Raw genomic sequence first — 23,237 nt, 5'->3', positions numbered from 1 at the left:
TAGCAGGGGAAGGATGCTGGAATCAAAACGCTGTAATCTGTGTTTCTTTGCCTCTTTCTATCAAGGCTGCATGCTAAAGGGAATAATAATAATAACAGGGTGCAGCAGTGGTCTATTAGTATTTACGACACTTTGAAATTTGCCCCCAATACTTTCAATAACCCCCCTGCTGGGTTTGTTTACCATTGTAGACCACCACATGCACAGAACATACAGCAGACCTTCCCTGGAAGTGGTCGCTGCATTATGAGTGAATTCTAATAACACACCCACCCTGATTAGAGACACATTCTGTGTGTACCTCATTTAATTACAACGTGTTAATCCGGCTAGAAATATATGGAGCTACTTTTGACACAGTATAAAAAGCACTGACAACAAAAATGGCACTCAGAAGCAGCTGCACATGAGCTAGAGGGTATAACCCCCCAATAACTCCCCCCCAAACAATAGGAGTGGGTGCCTTTTGACTGTTAAATGACACTTTATGCAATTTCAGTGCCATTTGTGATCTAGGACTAATCATCATACATCCGTAATAGGTCTCGCTAATGCTCTGGCTGCAATCAAATCTTCACAGCAGTGTTCAGACTAGTCCCCAGTAGTGTAGAGTCTGCAATGCTGTCAGAAGCACCCATTCCTCTAGCTCTAAATGATACATTCAGGAACCCAAAAGCCCCATCAGGACCCTTGTAAGAACCTTAAAGTGAGGAAATCACAGTAAACAAGGAAGTAAAATGTGGGCTGCATCCCAATTTTTTTATTACACTATGTACTGTGTACTAAGCCCAATAAGAATTGTAACATAGTAACAGTTTCTTAGTAACAGGATGTGATGAACTGTTGCTATGGCAATGTATGTCATACAAAACTGCAGCTGCAAAACTTTCCGCCATTTTTTTTTCCAATGGTTGAATCTCAAATATCTCCCTCCACACTGTGTAGTGCACAGTGTAGATCATAAAACAAGGTTCTGTTTACTAAAATAGTATTTCATGTCAGGTAATACATCTATTTAAATTGATCTAAGATTCCTACCCCTCTGTCTAACATTTAGTGAATGGTTTGAGTGTAATTGTGTTCATTGTTTAATCTGTGAAGGGCACAACGTAGAGAGTAGGGCCCTATTAAAATTGTCCAGCTGTGAGAAGCTCCTTTTTGTTTCACTCCGGACTGTGGGACAGTGCTGCTGTGGGTACGGAGGTACAGAGGTACCTACCTTTCAGGTGGATCTTATTCTCCGGGCTGTGCACCAACACTGAGCTGACGGAATCCAGGCTGTCGTAGTTGCTGCATCCGAGAGGGCCCGTCCTGGTCTCCGTTACCTAGGAAACAAGAAGATGTTTTAAAGTTTTATTACTCTGAGAAATCAAGCTCCTGTTTGTTCCTCTTTAGCGGTGCTGGAGCACTGGGCACGGGCCACCGTCTTAAACAAACCGAGACGCATCTGCAGTCCGCTTGAGTCAACAACCGAAATGTCACCGCCGCTCATTCCGTCTCGGCGCCACTCGGCTCATAAAGTGGCCACCTTATGAGCAACATGCAAAACGAGCCCCAGAAAAACAAGGTGCCCGATGCAATATTAATTTCAGATCATGAATGCAGCGGCACAGCGGGAGCTCGGTTCCCGAATCAAACGCAGAGATGACATTGTCTGTTCTAAAATAACTCGCCCACTGTTTCTGACGCGCTAATCCCTTGCTGAAGTAAAGAGATAACGGTGTTTATTATTGTATTCATCTCCAGGCCTTTGCCACGCACATGTCGTTGGTGTGCTGGCAATGACCGGCGACTGCCTCATCCTCGCCAAGAAAAGACAACAGCTAATCTTAGACTCAGAGGATGTGGTCAGTGTTTCTTCATCTGAGAGACAGCAGACAGTGATCCACAGCTGTAGTTTAGTCCTGGTTCTATTGTCTTCAGATGGTGTTCTGTTCAGACTTGAACTAAACTGCAACAGAGAGTTGGATTTGGTTCTCCAGGGTTCAAATACCAGTGCCTACAGTGGTTTTAAAGAACTTTACCAACAGGGAAACTAATCACTAATTCATGCATTCATCTTCTAAAACCACTCTGTTCTGGTCAGGGACACGGTCGCTCCACTTCTACCCAGAATAATTGGGTGCAAAGAAGGAACACATCCTAGACAGGTCATCCAGGAACACATTCACCCAGTCACTCACACCTGTGACAATTTCACACACTCACTCAGTCACTCACACACTCACCCAGTCACTCACACCCGAGGGCAGTCTCACACACTCACCCAGTCACTCACACCTGTGAACAATTTTACACATTCACCTTGTCACTCACACCTGTGAACAATTTCACACATTCACCCTGTCACTCACACCTGGGGACAGTCTCACCCTGTCACTCCCATGCTTGCACCTGTGGACAGTTTCACACATTCACCCAGTCACTCACACACTCACCCAGTCACTCACACCCACGGACAGTCTCACACACTTACCCAGTCACTCACACCTGAGGACAGTCTCACAGACTCACCCTGTCACTCCCACACTTGCACCTGTGGACAGTTTCATACATTCACCCAGTCACTTGCATACTCACCCTGTCACTCCCACACTCGCACCTGTTGACAGTTTCACAGACTCACCCAGTCACTCACACCTGAGGATAGTCTCACAGACTCACCCTGTCACTCCCACGCTTGCACCTGTGGACAGTTTCACACACACACCCACTCACTCACACCTGTGGACAGTATCACACACTCACCAACCCACTAACACACACTCACACCTGGTCACCCATACACTCCACCTTCCAACATGTCTCGAGTGTGTGTTGACCAAAAACTGTGGGAGAAAACCCAAGCTCCAAAAGGAAACCTACACAGACACAGCGAGAACACACCACACTCCTCACAGTTTTAATCAGAATCAACCTGGTAAGTGTGAACGCTCCCTCAGCTCTGCTGTTACTGCAGGGGTTCCTGCAGCTGGGCGACTGCTTTAGATCAAATTAGAAAAGCAAATGAAATGGAAAGAGACAGCTCTCACAATACAAGCCTTCGGCTTTCAGACGCAGTTCCCACTGCTTTCGCTGCGAGGGTTTGTTTGAGTTTCTAAATTGCTTCTTGGAGTCGTCTAGAGTCAATTAAGAAATTTTCTGGAAATAGTTTGGAGCTATAGGAGGGTCTCTCGATTCATTATATACTCACATCATGAACAACGGCATCTATGATGTATGTGTTAAAGAACTAGACACATATTCTGACGAGTGACTATTTTACGGTGCATGGCACCATAGAAAGGCACTGGCCAGAAAAGTGCTGGGGTGGAGGGGTGTCTGGCTGTGGTTTGGAGGGCCAGTGTCCAGCACTGAAAGACCTGAAATTAATATGTTTCCTGCTATTCTCCAGTGTTGTTGATATTTCATTACATCTGCAAACAGACGCACCCACTTGGATGGCACTAATGCCAGGCTGAGATTTGGGGATTATTTTAGAAATCATTATCATCCAATGAGGCCTTTCAGCCGAAACGTTCCTCAGTTTAGATGGAAAATGGAAAATGGAAAAGTCAGGGAAACTTGTTATTAACTGGAAAAATCCACTGCCTTCTTTTAGTTGCTCTGTACACAGCTCAGTTTCTGTACAACGCTCATTCCATTAAGGTGGCACAGTATGTGTCATGGCAGTAAATACAGAAAGGGAATAATAAATCCTGAATGATGATTTACCTTGTTGTTTTAGGGAAACAGGCAAAGATGCAGGAAAGAGGTGTGAATTCAAAATAGGTGAGACTGACCAAGGAAACCAAAGGGGAAAAAATAGTTACTGTACAGATACATTAGTGTAATTAAAAGCAAATGTACCTTTAAAGGTACAGTAGTGGTGTTAAAGTCCAGTTGTGTTCCCTAAAGGTACATTACATTGTATCCTCTGGAAATAGTGGGGAATATTTGTAACCTTTCACTATAGAACTGTATTAAATAAAAGCTGTATTAAAGAAGTCTGGAGAGGAAACAGGGCGTATGAAATCAATACAACTTAAAATTCTACAGTTAATATAGATTATGTTATAATTATGTTCCCTAACCAGACGTACTAAGTATGTACCTTTGGGGGTACCACCACAGTGACAGATTTCCGAAAAGTGTAAAACTAGAGAGAAATTAGGACTACAAGAGTGGACTAGGAAACACAAAACTAGGACAGAAACATCAGTGCTGAGCAGGTGAATACAACAACAATAATAATAATAACAATAATAATATATATTCATTCATTCATTCATTGTCTGTAAGCACTTAACCAGTTCAGGGTGGCGGTGGGTCCGGAGCATACCCGGAATCACAGGTAGGCGGAAACACACCCTGGAGGGGGCGCCAGTCCTTCACAGGGCGACACATACTCACACATTCACTCACACACACACACCTACGGACACGTTTGAGTCGCCAATCCACCTACCAACGTGTGTTTTTGGACTGTGGGAGGAAACCGGAGCACCCGGAGGAAACCCACAAAGACACAGGGAGAACACACCACGCTCCTCACAGACAGTCACCCGGAGGAAACCTACACAGACACAGGGAGAACACACCACACTCCTCACAGACAGTCACCCGGAGGAAACCCACACAGACACAGGAAGAACACACCACACTCCTCACAGACAGTCACCCGGAGGAAACCCACACAGACACAGGGCGAACACACCACACTCCTCACAGACAGTCACCCGGAGGAAACCCACACAGACACAGGGAGAACACACCACACTCCTCACAGACAGTCACCCGGAGGAAACCCAAGCAGACACAGAGAGAACACACCACACTCCTCACAGACAGTCACCCAGAGCGGGACTCGAACCCACAACCTCCAGGTCCCTTAACACTACCTGTGCCACCATATTTTTTTATTATTATTATTTTTTTAATCTTGTGCCTGCTGCATTTTCAAAAATTGTTGGGACAGGAGCAGGTTTACTTCTGCATTACATCACCTTTCTATTTTTCATGTCGCAGTGGAGGAGGCGTGGAGGCAGGAGGCATGTGGGAAGATGGGTTGCTTACACAAAGAGACAAAACACAGTCAAATAAAGGAGGGTAAAATAAACAAAACTGAGAGGTTAACAACACACAACTTCAAATTTACACAAACGAGAATAAAAATGAAGGAAATCACTTCATAAGTGAAAATCCAGGTGAATCAACACTGAGTGGAACCCCCTGGGGTCTAACGTGGTCCCCATATGTTTAAAATCATAATGAAGAGAACAGTCAGCTGCCTTTGTAACTCCGTGTCTCTGCCTCTTAGATTCAACAAAGTAGTGGAATGTTTTGAGGAAAGCTAGATCCATTTGTATTTAAACTCTAACATGAAAGGCGTTGTGCAGTTTATGGAGCAGAAGTGTTCTCCATCACTGTACTTTCACAAGCTGTTGGAGGAACAGAATGGGACAGAATGCTGATTTCCTCATATAAAGCTTCACGAATTTCAAATCAAAATGCACATTGCAGCAATTTGTATTCAAATAAACCATCAGCTAGAACAATAAAAGAAATGTTACTGTTTACACTAATTACACAATGAGAGACAGAGGATGTGTCATAGCCTCATAACTCTGGATGTAAATGGTGGAGATGGCAGAGCAGACGAGGCCAGGAAATGTTTGTACTGTTTAATTTTCTGCACAGAATTATCACAAAGATATTAATGAAACCATCAGTACACATTTTATATGAAAATGGGTGCCTCTGTCAACCCCAGGGGCTTAAATATGAACTGAAACATAAACCCACAGGCACTAGGAGTTAACAATGATCAACAAGGAAAGACAGAAACACAGGGCTTAAATGTATAGTACACTAATAAATAAATAAATAAATAAATTAATAACTTCAGAAGATGTTTCCTCACCATCTGCTCTGTAAATGTGTAAATAAACAAACCCTCTGTCCAATATGTGGGGCTCTCTCTCTCTCTGCTCATGGCAGAGGCATCTGGATTTTAGTTTAGATGACAGAGAGAGCTCCAAACGTTGAAAAGTGTGAACCAAGATGAGGATATTTCTCTATTCCTGCAACATAGGGGGGTAATATTGACTTATTTTTGCTGTTTCTGATCATTTAATGAAAACTCGGGAGATGGCTAATTGCATTAGCGACAGTGCTACAGAACTAAACACCTCGAGTTGCAAATTAGCTTCTGTGGGAATATTCCAACAATGAATAAAAACTTTATGACAAAGTAATTATTTTTCCCTCAAACACACAGTTCCACTTTAAAAAAAAGCAGTGCTTTGGACTGTATTTCCCAACAATCGTAGACATCCATAAATACATCCATCCATCCATTATCTGTAACCATTATCCAATTCAGGGTCGCGGTGGGTCCAGAGCCTACTTGGAATCATTGTGCGCAAGGCAGGAACACACCCTGGAGGGGGCGCCAGTCCTTCACAGGGCAACACACATTCACTCACACACACAGTCACTTTTGAGTCGCCAATCAACCTACCAACATGTGTTTTTGGACTGTGAGAGGAAACCGGAGCACCCGAAGGAAGCCCACACAGACACAGAGAGAACACACCACACTCCTCACAGACAGTCACCCGGAGGAAACCCACGCAGACACAGAGAGAACACACCACACTCCTCACAGACAGTCACCCGGAGTAAGCCCACACAGACACAGGGAGAACACACCACACTCCTCACAGACAGTCACCCGGAGGAAACCCAAGCAGACACAGAGAGAACACACCACACTCCTCACAGAGGGTCACCCGGAGGAAACCCACACAGACACAGGGAGAACACACCACACTCCTCACAGAGGGTCACCCGGAGGAAATCCACGCAGACACAGTGAGAACACACCACACTCCTCACAGACAGTCACCCGGAGCAGGAATCGAACCCACAACCTCCAGGTCCCTGGAGCTGTGTGACTGCAACACTACCTGCTGCACCACCGTGCCGCCGCCCTTTGAACGCACAAGTCTAAAAACAAGATGTAGCATACGTCATGTGGAGGCTTCACTCACTACGCCGTGCACACTGAAGCTGGGCGAAGTCCACAACATAAATGCCATGCAACAAAGAGACGTGTCACAGCACAAACATTGGACGACTTTGAGGCGCAATTCGCATGAACTAGTCTCCTCCGCACACAGAGACAGCAGCATATTCACAACGAGAGGTTTCCTTAGACATGGTGTGGGCTTCAGGGATGAATAAAAACGTTGAACAAATAAAAAATGCAGAGGTCTGGGGGAAAAAAAAATAAAAAGAATGTAAAAATGTGCATTCCTGGCACCTCATGTAAACTCTGCTCTGTCCCAAATAATGACCAACACCATAAACAGCGCACTTTAAAATGTATAAAAGTAATTCTACTACACCAATACATAGTGTAGAGATGTTTGAGACTCCGCCCCTAGTGGAGTGGTGGTGTAATTGCAGAGTGACGCAGACGCAGGTTTATAAACGCTCCCAACGTAGGGCTCGTGTGTAGCGCATGGTGTAGGCTCTGCGTTGAATCAATGCGGAAGTATAAATCTGCCTTTAAGAAAGGACTCTCTGGACTACACCCTGCCTCACCAGCGAGAACTGAGTAAGTCTTTTTTTTTTTTTTTTTTCCCCAGGAGTGAGGAGTGAAGCGGCCATTTTAGTTCCTGACCTCGCCGCACATCAGCCTCGTGTCGGCCCTCGCGAAACAAAACATATAAAAAGGTACACATTAGGCCTTATTTCTGATTGTTTTTCTGTTTTATTTCGTTTGTTGCACTTCCCACTAAAAAAAACAACAAAAAAACAAATAAATTATTGAGTAAACAACGTAATTTAAAAGGTTCTTAACATGACCCTTTTATTTTGAATTATTGTTTGGTTTTGTGTTTATTTTATTATATGAGAGTAATTAGGACTAAAAGGAAACATAAATATAAACATTTGTTAGAACAAGCACTGGATAAACACGCTCACTTTACCAGGTGTGTTATTTATTCAATGTCAATTCTCTGTACACAGCAGACACAACGAAGGAGATACCATTGCACATCAACACACACACACTTGTGGACAACAGACACTAGTTGATCCAGTTTAAATGCTTGGCCTTCCCTCTGTTAAACGTGTATTTGCACATCTGCACTGGACCTACACTGTTGTGTTTTGCTTCTTGATATTTACACACAGAGATTTCCCCAGAGTTCCTGAATCTGTTCATGACAGAATGCACTCTCCCTGCAACCACACACTGAACTTTAAGTGGAACACAGTTCTGTTTCTTAATGAAACGTCTGTGACCCGCTTCGGTCCAAACCCCACGAGCCCCACAGCAGTGTTCTCCCTCTGTGTAAACAGCCCCTGTTCCTTTAAATGATAATGAGCCGCTCGCTGTTCACCCCGACCCCGAGCGCACAGCAGTGAGGAGCGAGGAGCAGAAGCTCTGGTTTTTACTCAGTTCTCTTTCTTCTCCGTTTTGCTTTGCACTCTCACATAAACACAAGTCCAGGGCTGTGATTGGACAGACTCAGTGAGAACGGAATCCCATACAGATAAATGAGTGGGCGGTCTTGTTTCACAGTTTGTGTGTTGGTAGATGCAGATCCATAGATTAATGTCCACATGCAGTGAGCAGGTGAATTCTTAGAAACTACTTTCATCAATTAGATACGATTTCTTGGAGGTATTTTCACTGCCCCTCTTTCCACATTTATTTCAGAGTGTGTTGCAGGCCTCAAAACAATCAGGCGATACATTAAACGCCCCGTCTTTTTACTTGCACCATTTCATTTAAATAAAGGTCAGAGTGGATTCACACACCACCGCCTGCTGTTTGTATTTGCATCTCTGGAATTGGATTTATATTAGCATGATGACCACGGCCCAATTTAAAGTCAAGTGAACTGATAAAGCCAAAGGTCACCGAACACCAGGAGACAATGCATTGGTCACGTCCTCCCCGAGCACTGGATACACACACACACACACAATCAGTCTGGTATTTCTCACATTGTGTGACCTTCTGCTTCTGGGAGGAACATGCTTTTTCCATTTCTCTTTTAATTTGCTCAGTGTGTGTGTGTGTGTGTGTGTGTGTGTGTGATAGAGAGAGAACGCACTGAACCAGCAGAACTCGGTCATGCCAATTATTTCTTCTGTTAGTGTAATTAACAAAACGGAGCCAAAAAGAGATCCAGAACTGCTGTAACATCTCGGAGGCCCTCAATAGGCAGCATCTCCGTGCAGCGTTTTACAGGCTGTAATTACAGCACACATTATTTATTTGCTTTAGCCCACACTCAGAGATTGTTGTAATATTGTTGGGTCATGTTTAATATACATTCATGGTCCCAGTGACCCTCTTTAAACTGCGCTTTGACATAATCCGTGCGGTCCCCAGCCGTTAACTTTAGCGCTGTCCAGTGCGAAATACACCCTCAGACCTGCTGCATGTACCTGATAGTGGGGTCAGATCAGACCATGTTCTGACTAGAAACCAACTGTACCAGAATGTATTTAGGACTGAACAGAGACTACCTCCTCTCAAGCGTCTCGGTACAATTGCTTAGGTTCACTTCAGAGTGCGATTAAAGCATCAGACACTTGCACAGCTGCCGAGACTCTTATTTTGAAGATGATGCAAACATACTACACAGAGTGGTTTGACCACAGCACAATTCCAAAGCCTGTCCATTATTATTTTTTTTTTTTCCATTCTGCCAGAGCACAACATGATATACAATAGGTGGGTGGTCTAATAGAGTGGACACTGAGTGGACACAGTGTTTAAAAACTCCAGCAGCACTGCTGTGTCTGATCCACTCTACACCAGCACAACACACACTAACACACCACCACCACGTCAGTGTCACTGCAGCGCTGAGAATGATCCACCACCACATCACACCTGCTCTGTGGGGGTCCTGAGCGCTGAGGAATGGGGGGGTAGTGGGTTATAGAAGTATGCAGAGTAACACATGGGCTAGTGCACCTATGTGGTCAGCTGAACTAATTAAATGGACAATGAGCATCATCCATGAGACTCTGTGAGTGATCACAGTTACACTATGGACTGCCTCATCTCTATAGAAAAGCATGGAAATTAAGTAGGACCCTCTGGACCAGCCAGAGCAGCACTTACAGTCACCATGCCCAATGCCAAGGGTCAGCTAGAACGGTATAAAACACCCAACACTCGACTGTGGAGTTCTGTCCAAAACCTGTAGAATGATCTAGAACTAATCATCGATATTAACGTAACAGTTGAACACGGTCCAGTCCTCCAGATTCTAGTGTGAAGCTTCACAGAAGAGCAGAAGCTGTGTATGAGTACGGATCCATGCACACTTGGCTATGTAGTGTGTAAAGGATAATGTCCAGAAGTGTAAACAGAAAGGGATATCATTCAAAATGAACTACCCCAGTTGTTTGAAGTGGATAGAGCCTTCTTCACTCCACCTATAGGGTATAGTCTTACATGACCAACAGTAACCTCAGCACTGTGCACTGTTTGGTGAAAGAAGTAAAAACAGCCTGGTCATTGCTCTCTTTTTATTTACCTCCCAGACTGTGGTCCAAGGAAAGGCTTCATCATGAAGTGACCGCGCTGTTCAGCGTCTCTGTATTTCATGATTTGTTTGGTCCTGATGAGACATATCCAAGGTCTTGAAGAATGAAAGGTAGTAAATGACCTCCCGCTTCTCTGAGGCTTTTAAAGTGTTTGTTGAAGAAATAAACCATGTGCTGGACTTTCCTCTCTTTCATTAAAACATAAATAAATAAAAAAGATTCCTTCACTGTTCCATCACATTTGTCGAAGGCCAAAGAACTAACCGTCCATCACAAAGTTTCTGTTTTTAAAACAAGCTCTGATTCTTGGTTTCTATCTGCTTTATGGTCAAGTGGACACCCGTCCTTGTCAGTCAGACTCTCCCACCGCAAGCAGGTATTATATTAACCACTGCTAGGTGGTGTCTGGCAGCAGAAAGGACCACAGGGAAGAACACGGAACTCTCCTGATGCCACAATTCATTTGGAATGTCTGTCCCGCTGGAGCTGCCCCAGTCCCTTGTAAAAGACAGGTTATATTTCTGCATCCAATGTAACTACGCATCGTGATTGGTCCACAGTTAGATGGACATTGTTGAGGTAGAGAAACAAACTCCTCTCCTCCACACACAGAGACTGCAGACAGCAGCAAGTTCATGGTGTGAAATTTACTCAGACATTGGCTTGGACAGGGATGGATAATAACGTGGAACGAAAAATAGAGACGTAAAACAAAAGACAAAAATTGGGATCACGTGGGTGAAATGTGCCAGCTTTGTGTTTCTTTTATTCCTGCCACGTAATGAAAACTATGTCCCAAACAACAACCTACACCCTATTTTTTTTTCTATTCTTACGTTTAATTTAACTGTATTTAACTGTTTCCTTTGCCATTTTAAATGACCCTTGTGTATGAAAGGTGCTCTATAAATAAACTGTCCTTGCTATTGAATTCTACACAGTGTAGAGACAGATGTTTGAGTTACAGCCCTAGTGGTGTGGTGGTGTAACTGCAGAGCGACACACTTCCAACGGCGTAGGGCTGTTGTGACGTAGGCTGTGCTTTGAGTAAACGCAGAATCATAAACCCTCGAGTGCTACTATTATGACTCTCTCCAGTTTCTAACCGTCTGGACAGAGCTTCATGAACCTGGGTCCCATGGCCGAGCGACCACACATAAGGTCAGCTGCAGTGCCATGAAGCATGAAGTCATGTGATCCTGCAGGAAAGAGGAATCTCACTTCACACAGTCTGACGGACAAATCTGAGTGGAGTGGACACCAGGAGCGTGTGACCTACTGAGGTAAAGTGTAATGGAGGAGCAGAGCCTTCTGTCCGTCCTCTGTGGTCATGTCCTTCATGTTTGTGCATGTTTTCTGAACACTGTCGACAAAAACTGTGATGAAAAATATCTGATGTGAACTATTTTCCACAACGGAAACTAGACGAGAACTAAATAAAATGAATGATATATTATATATGTATTATATAGATATATTATATATATGATACATATGACAATGTATTACATTTGTCATCAACGAATACAAAGTAAATGATAATGTAAAAGGCAGCTACATATTGTTTATTAATTCTTAGGGAATACACTCCGTCTGTTTGCTGTCGTCAGGGTGATGAACACTGTCGTCTGGGTGGAACAGTGAAGAACAGTCTTATCTTCGAGTCACTCTCATCAACTGCTGATGAATGATTCGTAAAGTTGAAGCTCTTGGAGCGAGTTTGCGATGACTTCTTAAAATGAACTTAACCCAGTAAACAAGAAACGTCCCTGAACGTTCAAAATAGGTCTAAAAGTAGTCTGCCCGTCAAGGACATATTTTAAACGTCAATGGACGTCCAAAATCCATCTTAATGAGTTAGTTAAGTGGTGACCAATCGATAACGTCAGTGGACGTCCAAAACGCGTTTTATACAAGTCATTTATTTCAGGACCAATTAATAACGTCAATGGACGTCCAAAACACGTCTAATAGTCGTTTTTCAATGTCTGTGTTTGGACGTCTTTTTAAACTTTCATTTTCAACCTGAAGAGAACGTTGATTAGACGGCAGTCATTACGTTATTTCAACATTGAATCAACGGCTAACTGTTTACTGGGAGAAATTAAATGAATTCAAAATGTGTTGAAAGAATATCGCCACTTCATTCTTGATGTTAAATTGTTTTTAGACGTACCATTTTATAAGCTAACGATGTGTGTAAAATAGCAATAAATAATATTTTAAAATAGTAAAACCTCTAAAAAAAAACTAGACTCAAATATACTGAGTTTTCTTAAAATGAGAATAAATCTAATACCCATTTTACTCAAAAGTCTAAGACTAGAATAAACTCAATCAGCTGCCAGCTTGCGGCACCACCGAGAAATTTTGGGGCAGCGTAGCAATAGTTCAAGCATCATGTGGGGGTCCATCCTGCGGAGAAGATTGTTGAATCCCTTGGCAGACATCCAAAAGCACTGGGCACGAGGTCAGTGGTCTGTTTCCCTGTCCATGTGTCACTATGTATCCTAAACGCACGTGTCACAAACCACTGTATTTGTCAGAAACCTGTGATTCTGAGCTCTGCCCTCTAGTGGCTGCATTGCTCAACACCCAATGTGAATTTAAAGGATGCTTGGAAGCGTGTGGGCAGTGATGGTTATATACTTTGAAGATGATGTATTCATTTTTGTACAGAATGGGAACCTAATTAGGTTCTAACCCTAAATGTCCACGGTTTAAATCTTAAGGTCTACGAGATTGGAACTGTGTGTCCAGTGTGATGGTCAGGTGTATTCTCAAGCCCTAGTGCAGATACTGTGATGCTGACGGACCCGATTTGGATTCATTAGGAAAGTCCTCCATTTTCCCTTTTATTTCAGACTTCTTCACCACATTGTTCTCTCTCCATGCATTATTTACACTCTGTTTCAATCATTCCCTTGCAAACATAACCCCATCATTGCACAGCGCAGCATTACAATACTATTTTCATTTCCCATTTCTGTAAGATCCCCACCAATCCGTACGGCCCAGCTGAACGCTCTCATATCCTCGGAACGCAGCCCATTTTCTTATGAGCAATAAGCTGAGCTGGCTGTGGACGGAGTTGCAGGCGAAATGCAGACGGTGGGGAGAGTCATTTATCAAACATGTCGGCGCGGCTGGTGCCGAATGTGCGTTTAGCCGGGGACTGGGGGAGCGCTGCGAGCTGGAATTCAGATGTTTAGGAGTCTGCGGAGTGTGACAGGATTTTAAGTGCAGACTCTCTCCGCTTCATTGGACTTGACAGCTGATGTGACTTAGACGCCGCTGTCACTTATCTGGGGACGACGTCAGCTTTCCACAGCCGCCTCCAGACAGACGGGGTTAAGGGTCCTCCACCCCCCCACCCACTCACTGTTAAATGCTGTGGATCGCTCTGGGGAGCACTCATGATCGCTCGCTCTCGCTCCGCGACAAGACAGCCGAACGGCCTGCTTCGCAAAAGTGTTTGCGTTTGCAAAGCGTCCTGGAAGCCCTAGAAACACACGGGCGCTATTTTCAGGGCTTTCCCCAAAGGGACAGGCACCAAACGGACGCCCTTGTACCGTTCCACTTGGACAAAATGCAGGGAATGTAGGGAATGAACACACTTTGCATCCTGACATGGCTTTGCCATTCCAACTCACGAGCTCGGAGCTTGGGAGGAATATTAAAGAAGTCTGTCCTACACAGAGGTGACTGTTAATAGTATGTCATTATGACAAATGGACATATTGAGAGAGTCCTTCATGGGTAATTGTGCTAAGGCTATCGAGCTGGGGCCATGAGTACACTACATGGCCAAACGTTTGTAGACACTTGCTCATCCGTTCCTTCTGAAGCGTAAGGAATTAACACTTTGTTTGCCCCCTCTCCGTTTCAGGAACAGCTTCTACACTTCAGGGATGTCGTGAAGATTTGTGTGAGGACTTTATGGCAGCCACAAGTGCTTTGCAGACACGCATCCACCGGCCCAAAGATATTCATAGTGCTCTGTCACAGTTAAAAAGGCATATACTGCGGGACTTTATAAGCCCTAGCTGGTATTTGTCCGACAGGCATCGGCTTGATGACCTTGGGCTCATGTGCAGCTGCTCCAGAGAATACTAATATGTTTCAATGGGTGCACATGGGTTTCCACATGAATGAAACATGTGACCCACAGCAGCGCTCTCCCCCTGTCTAAACAGAACAACCCTTTTCAGGCCTGTTATTGTTGGGTCCTCCTCCTTTTCACTCTTGTTTTCACAGTTTTAGCTCAGTTCTCTTCCCTTTCACCATTCCCTAACTATTTGCTGTTTTCATTTTCAGTTTTAGCTCAGTTCGCTTTAGCTCCACTCCTATTCTTGCTCAGTTTTCACATTTCTACACACTGTAAATATAAGTGTAATATAATTGAACTCCACCTTTGTCCACAATGAATGGGTGTAGCACTGAGTGTTGAAATGGTGGGGTGTTAGAATTCTAATAAGCCTGCAACCTGAGATAAGTCATGGACCTCGTCAGAATGACTTGTTCAGCCCGATTTTTCTGATTTCAGCTGCCCACAAAAACCTAGCTGGGTGGTCTATTTCATAATGTGTGTGTTGGAAGGCTCCAGGTCGCCAATTGTATGAGCATGACCCCTGAAGAGTTTTTTTTTTTCTATTAACTTTCACTTTAAAGTAGTTACAGAGTCTTGTAAGAGGCATTTACAGATGCCAATAATAGTAACACTATGCCTTAACCACGCTTCTAAAACCACCATGGTGCTCAGCTCCGGGGACCATTTTAACACTCCAGCCGCTCATTTAATGTTGGTTATTCCACGGCGCATGCAGAGCTAACATTTCGCACAAGTGCCTACACTTGTTCTCCGCAATCCTCTCGTCCCGATGACATTTCCGAGCGAGAAAAACATAGACCACAGAAGTGGCTCTCTATTACCCCCCCCCCCCCCACTTCTTGTGGCCTGCACAGATTCCAGTGCTTTGTCCTTGCAAAACCTGATCACATTGAAACGTGCCCTGGTGGCTGTGGCTATATTTGCCGACAGGTGTCTGATTACAAGGAGCAGGAGGAGGAGAAACAGTCTCTAAAAAGCAGCTCCTCGTTGAGCTGCCACACTCCCGTTCCGGAGCGTAATTGATCGGCCTTTATGGGATTATTGATGGCCCTGTTAGATCCCACTTCTGCTTTGGTGCCCAATTCATCAGACTGATTTGCACAATGAGTACCACAAAAAAAAGGAAGCAGCACTGCAGAGTGGACAGGATAGCCCTGTAATGTCTCATTAGCTTCTCCCCAGATGAACACACCTGGCAGGTGAGGCTACATCCTGCTTACACAAGGCTTCTTTAGCCTTGCAACACTTGCAACACACCTTACTTCAGCCTTGATACAGATCCGTGCAACTGTTTCTGCGTCATAATACAACTGTTCAAGCGTTTGTAGACACTCATTCCAGTACTTAAGGTGCATCCAGGTGAGCTGAGTCAGGTGCTCGGCTGTGTACACAACCTCAGTAAGTACTAACCCACTTCCTAAATGTTGGGATGTTGTGTAACATTTCAATAAATGTAAATAAAAACAGAATGCCATGATCTGCAAATCTCAAAGACCAATATTTTAATCACAATAGATCATAAAGCACATATCAATTGTTAATAGTGAGACATTTGACCTTTCCATTTTCATGAAAATATATCAGCTCATTTAGAACTTGATGGCACCTCTAAAATTTGGGACAGGGCCATGTCTCCCACTGTGTAGCATCCCCTCTTCTTTTAACAACAGTTTGGGAAGTGAGGAGACCAGTTGCTGTGGTTTTGGGAGAGGGATGTGTCCCAATCTGATGTAGGATTCCAGCTGCTGGGTCTTGTCCAGATTTTTGGTTTCATGTTGTGGCAGATGCCCTCTGTTGGTGAAAGGTGTGTACTCCAAGAGGCCATTTCAGCACCTGGACTCCGATATGTGATGAATGCAGTATGTGGTTTAACATTGCATAAATATGCAAGGCCTTCCCTGAAAAAGACATTGTCTAGATCGGAGCTGATGATGTTCTAAAACCTCTATAAACTGTCCATGGTGCCTTTCCAGATGTGTAAGCTGCCTACGCCAAAGACATCAAAGACATATATATTCTGTTGTGAATAAAATATAGATCTGTGAGATTTGCAGATTATTGCATTCTGTATTTTTTTATTAGATTGCTCTGCAGTAGCTGCACATGGACCCCAGTATTGACTTAGGTTGTCACGAGTGCTGTAATGGAGAATGGGGCACTAAGGAACAGCTGCACATGAGCCTGAGGTCGCCATGATCAATACCAAGAGCTGGCAAGAAGCATATAAAGCTCCACCTTATGTGTCTGTGGAGTAAAGGCGCATTGTCCAAAACCTTCAGGATGTGTTCAGGACTAATGTTCCAACATCAGTACCTCTCCTTATTAACATCCTTGTGACCGCCATCAAATCCTCACAGCATTGTTCCAAAAAGTAGAAGCCGGTGGGGCAGCCAAGACGAGACAAACCTTACGTTTGATGTCAGAAGAATAGTTTGACAGTGAAGACACTGTCATAGCTTTGATCCTGAGTGATGTTGCCGTGGTAACCCCACGGATCTCAGAGCTGGGATGTTCCTGTAAATTGGCCTCTTACTCCGATCGACATCTTTGAGCACCATGGCAAAGTTCCTGGAGCTTTCACCGACTCTCTCCACCCAGAGGAGGTGAAAAGCTTACGTAAGGCCTGTGTGTCGAGGGGACGGGATTGGACGCCTGCTTCAGTGTTATCACAGATTTTAATGACTGATTGTTTCTAGGCCTCTCAGATGAGGCGCTAGTTACCGAGGGAAGGTTGGCAGCATATGTCGCTGATATAAAGGAAATGAGCCTCTGTGTAGCTTGGCGGTCGCGCACTTTGATAAGGAGTCATAAAGGATCTGAAACAAATTGAACTTTCTCTGCAGATGTGGCATTGAGAGAAGTCGGGCTAATGAAAAGCGTGATGCAACCCAGAGGGGGTGTTATTTTCCAACCATCTCTGTCTGCTTCATCCCAACGAATACACACTCCTTCATTACCCACCACACACAGCTGCTGGCACCGAGACTCATCTCCTGGGCTGAGAGGAGGACCCTCATTACTCTTCATCTGGACTTAATATGTTTAAAAAAAACATAACTAATAAAATTTGGATTCACTGAGGCGTATTTTGAGACCCATCATTGTTTTCTTATGGAGTCATAGGGATGTTCTGGAGCAGCTACACATGGTTGAGGGGATCTTCCATATCTCCTGCTCTTCTGGGAAGACTTTACATTAGATATTGATATATCCCTGTGAGGTTCTGATGGCATTCAGCCAGCATTGGTTGTTCAGGTACTGATGATTGGTTGGATGATCTGTTCTGGATTACAGATGGCATTCTATCTTATCCCAAAGGCTTTGGATGAATCTCTGTCCCCAACCCAAAGCTGGGGATCTTTACATTCCACCAGCTGATGCTTGGAACCGACCATGGTGACTCACTGCTCATGTGCAGCTGCTTCAGTGCAGAGATTTTATATATATATATATATATATATATATATATATATATATTTTAATACAGGTTAACCCAGACCAGAGTGGTGCAAGTGGAGGGTTAAAATGAATATATTAACAGTGCTATAATCCCTCATGGCCTTTAGGTGAGGGAACAGCTGTAGCAGCAGCACTGAGACATTTACTTACAGCCAGAGCATCACCGTCTATTACTGGATGAGAGAAAAGTTCATCACATAGATATTTTGTATTATTTACATTGGCTCCTGCCTCATATCAATGTTGGAATTTGACGTCTAGATTTTTAGAGATCCACTGCAAATCAGCCTCAGACACCTTATTAATTTCATATCCTTCTAGGAAGGAAGTGGTGGGGCCAACAGGGGGCGCTGTCCATCTGATCTGTGTGGATCAGGCAGGGACAGGAGCACTACTAAATAAACAACACCATTGTTGTCTTCGGACGAGACATGAATTGAGGTCCTGACGCTCTGAGGTCTGTAAATACCCCTGGGGCATTTCCTAAAAAGAGTCAGGGTGTGACCCTGATGTCTGGCTAAATCTGCAACTGTGGTCATTTCTCTCCTCCAGATCGTCCCCATCTTCAAAAACCATCTCTGTCTCTTCTTATCGTCTCCTCTTTACCTAACAGCTAATGTGTGGTGAGGCGACTGACGCAGATGTGTTTCCATGTCCTCATCCAGTTGGATGATGGTGTTTGAGACGACTACCTAATGCCCTGAAGAACTTCAGGGTATTCAGTGCTTCAGTGCTTCAGTGCTTCGGGGGTCAGTAAAAGAGCTGTAGAAGTGGAGCTACAATTAAAATGTAGAATTAATTAATTACTAAAAGTGCCAGAAATACACCGAAAAATACACAGGTGTTTAATGAATTAAAAAATATAATCAGATTTTTGGATTTAATTAAAATTTAAATTATATGCAAATTAATAATTTGTTGTTTTTTTATTGTGAATGGGAGGGGGAAAAATAATTAAAACTATCATTAACTACATGTCACTGGGCCTAATAAAGCAAAACAAATAACTATTTTTAAATATAAATAAATGAAATGGATGAATGGAGATAATCTATTTTATTCATTACAGTAAAACTGTTTATAATTAACAGTGCGACAAAGCATTCAAAGATCATTCTGCAGACAACCTGATAGTTTTAAAAATGTGGTGCTTTAATAAATGCAGACTTGTACACTGTAACTCCACAGAGCTGTTGGCCAGTTAGACCAAACCGACAACTCTGTCCATGTCAGCAGTTATTTAAATTCAAGTAACACCAGGTGCACATCTCTGTGAATGAGTAAAGACCTTTAAACCCAAACGTAAACACCGGAGTGACTTTTCAAAAACAAAAAATTTTACATTTTCTTTTTGATTTTATAAAACTAGTATTGTTCATTTATACCAAGTCCTTGAGGCCTGGATATGTTCTGTCCCCAATGTGAAAGGGGTTGATAGTATAAATAACAGGTAACTGCAGTTTGATGATAAAGTGTATGCATGCTCCTTAATATCTCCTCAATATCTAACACCAAACAATACAATAATATCCATCTGATTGGTGCTTTACTAGTGAGCTGATTGGCTCTTTTAACTGAAACTGTCATGTTAAGCACAACAAGTTTATTCATTCTACAACCACTGCCTACTCTCCTCTTCATTTAAGATGTTTACTAAACAGGTCAATACACTTTTAATAAGTACAAGCGTGGTGGTCGTAGCATCTGAAGGTTTCCTGAGACAACCGAGCTACATGCTCCACCTGTCCATTCGCATGGAGTGACTTCCCCCTCGTTCAACAACGGCTTTGTGGAAAGGTCAGTCTAAATGAATGGCATTGTTTCAGGCAGCAGAGTCCAGTGATCTGTGCACTCCCACTCAGCAGCTGTGGCTGGGGTCACTTGATCCAACATGCTAATGGCAATGGCACTTTAAAGTAACGTTAAGAGACGCAGCCAGCTGAAGTGTCGCTATGGCAACAAGCTCTATCACTTTTCACATAGAGTGAAATCCAGCATGTTTACAGAGCCTTTGATGTACATCTCGACACAAACACAAACAAAAATATTGGCAATAAAACATCAACTGGGGGGTTGAATCAATTATACACAAAAGTGAGTATATACCAAACAATAATATGGCCAGCTGTATTTGACAAGTCAGACTTCAAGACAGCATTAATAATTATTAGATTTATTAGATACGCTGTCAGAAAACCACATAAGCAAGTCTGTTTTGATTAGCGACACAATACAGCTTAAAAGACAAGTCTGAAGTAGCCATGCTGCTCTAGGTCTTGCTAATACTGTGGTGCTGGTTTAGTTGACCACTAAGCAAACCACATGCCGCTTTTGCTATTAAGTTGTGTATACAGAAATGCAAGCTATAACCTATTAGCCTATGAGTTTCCAGTACCTTGTAGCAACATTAATATCCTAGCTTCAGCACATAAGTAGCACTAACACAACAGCAGTGAAGCTTAGCGTGCTTGGTGGCCACATTCATTACCACAGAAAAGGAGGACATCACACCCCAAAATGGAGGACATCACACCAAATGCAGTGAGGGATGGTACTACAACACGCAAAATGAGATGCCAACTTGTGATATTTCCTTTCTTACATGCATCCAAACACTTGCTGTTGCTCAGGAATGTGAACAAAACACTTCTGCAGGTTCACACAGATTTGAAGCTCTTGCCTTTATCTAACTCAAGATTCATTCCCTCATTTGTCTCTGCTTTGTTCATCACTAAGGACACACAGGACAGGTTGGACCTTGTGTAGTAGCCGGTAGGTGAGCTACAATGTCACACAAAAACACTGGACAAAACACCTTGTATTTAATTGGTTTAACAATGTGCCAGTGACAAAAATAAAACCAATCCAAAGCAAACTGTATGGCTATGAAATAGATGGAGGGCTTGGAGCTGAAAATACCAGAATGTTCAGCCTAAAGCCAGATGTCTGGGCAACCTGCTTGGAGAACACTAACAGCCCAGGTCCGATTTCCCCAAAAGCTTGGCAGAAGGCTCATCTTAACTGGGAAAGACAATGGGAAATGTAATTGTCACTTCACCATTTAACTATCATCCTAATTCTAGAAAGACTTTGGGAAACCAGCCCAGATCAGTTCTGCTAGCTAACAGATACCACACTGAGTGATGGGGGAGGGAGATCCATCTCCCAGACGTAGATGACTGAGGCAAACCAATAAAACGATTCTGGCCCTGGTCTAACCCTAACCCCCCCTCAACAAATAGCTTGACTGAATGTGAGTGGCGAGATACATGGTCTTGTTGTATGCTACAGAAAGCCCAAATTAGGGTCTTACGTGATGCTTTCGGCCACTTTTGGCACCCATCCAGTTTGCCAGGGCCAGCACAGCCATGTCTTTGCCAGAAGCGGGCATTACATCATGTCTTGGTTAATCAACTGGATGACAATAGGGTTTCATTAACTTTTAAAGAGTTTGAATAGACAGCAGATTGTCTCATTTACCTTGATGGCAGAGGTGGCGATCTGGAGGTGATGGAGTCTTCTGAGCGTGCTCTCTCTGTCTGTAAAGTAAGAGGCCGCCAGCTGGTGCAGGATTTCCAGGGACACCACCGAGCTGTTGCCATTCCCTTCTGACTTCTTGCTGAGCTTCTGCTTGTCCAGGAAGATGGTGAGCGACTCCTCCCCTTTTTAAGAGAGATACAGATACAGAGGCTGGTCAGAAGATGGACATTTCAACTTTGCCAAGACAGGCCGAGTGACAGCTAGCTCTGGATGGTGGTCTGAAAGTAGGAGTGCGAGATCCACCCTCCCTTTCTACTTCAGTCAGAGCGAGGGGCTCAAAGCTGCATTAAAAATGGAATACAGTGGAACAGACGTTCCCAGCCTGGCCCTCTGGGACATTCCCAGCCGGTCGGTGCTAGTTCACTGGCACCAGGTAAACAGCATTCCCCAGCTTTGATCACAGGGTGTGTACGAAGTGTGTTGGGGAACCAAACAGAACGGAAAAGTGAAGTGGGAGGTGATGCTCAATCACTGTAATGGAATTGTTGCAGAGCTGTGGTGATCCAAGAGCGAGGAAACAAAGCTTGGAAGCCAGGAATATTGTCTAGATGCTATCAGAATGAGAGAGCAGATGTGCCCAGAGGGAAGCGATTATGTATGTATGAATTGTACTTTATGCAAGCATCTACAATACATTACACCTGACAGTGGGGCTGTTTAGTTCACGGTGAAAAACACAATCCAAGGGAAAATAATCTTGAATCTAGTATACAACCTAATATTTCCTCATTCTGGGCTCGTTCTAAGATTATTGCCAGGTTATTCGACCTATATCTAGACGTGGTTTGGCCAGTTAGTCTCTACACTACACTGAACAGCTGCAGTTGATTGAGGAAAAGGTAGAGTCACTATGAGAACGTCTGGTGCGGCGTAGGCCCCATATCCTGTTCTTTCTTCTCCAGTACTGAATGTGGAGAGCCATGCAGACCACAGGATCCTGTCTCTGGCTGCAGACAGCAGATCAAACCCTGAGGATGCAGGCTGCCTCTGGGGCTCACCATACATGCCGCTGACTGCTCCTGCAGGGTTCTCCATGGTGAGTCGATTCGTCCTCCAAGAGGATCTCCCCATCTTCTCAGTTTTGCTGTCAGGGAGAGCCACAGGGAGCTGCTTCAGAAACAGAGAGATTTACAAAGATGGGCTCTCCTCTGCAGTAAACACTGGGTTTGAAGGGGTCCAGACACATGTTGGACTAATCTATGCCACCTTTGGCACTTATGGGTCAATTATGGTAGTATCTGAGGGATAGATGTGAGTAAAATGCAGGCTTAACATGTCGTTTGGGCCAGAACACACCTGATATCTGGACTATAAAAAATAGACATCTAGATGAGCTTTAGAGTTGAGTCAATGCTAACATTCAAGGCCAAATATTCACTGGGGGGCATCTACAACACCTACAAGTGTCATCATAAATTCAGTCATTGGCTACAGATATAGGACCCTGGATTTTTCAGAGGCTTGGAAAGAAGAAACCACACTTTGAGCTATGGATATAAGTTTATAACCAATGCATTTTTGTTTTTTAACCAAAGGAACACAGTCGAACAACTGATTTATT

General features: G+C 43.8%; 1 protein-coding gene across 1 annotated transcript in view; it reads right to left on the bottom strand.

Moving 5' to 3' along the window:
- The window catches only part of brinp2 (bone morphogenetic protein/retinoic acid inducible neural-specific 2), a 174,806-nt gene that overhangs the window by 63,143 nt on the left and 88,426 nt on the right, over nt 1-23,237 (bottom strand). Inside the window, exons 4-5 of the mRNA XM_066681828.1 lie at nt 21,617-21,798; nt 1,220-1,325 (exon numbers count right to left, since the gene is read on the bottom strand). Of these exons, the coding sequence (XP_066537925.1) occupies nt 1,220-1,325; nt 21,617-21,798 (288 nt within the window). The remainder of the gene's footprint in view (nt 1-1,219; nt 1,326-21,616; nt 21,799-23,237) is intronic.

This window comes from Hoplias malabaricus, chromosome 9 (genome assembly GCF_029633855.1).
Source record: "Hoplias malabaricus isolate fHopMal1 chromosome 9, fHopMal1.hap1, whole genome shotgun sequence".
In the NCBI taxonomy this organism is placed as follows: domain Eukaryota; kingdom Metazoa; phylum Chordata; class Actinopteri; order Characiformes; family Erythrinidae; genus Hoplias; species Hoplias malabaricus.
Note: the sequence above shows the minus strand (reverse complement) of the source record. Positions and strands in the feature narration are given on the sequence as shown.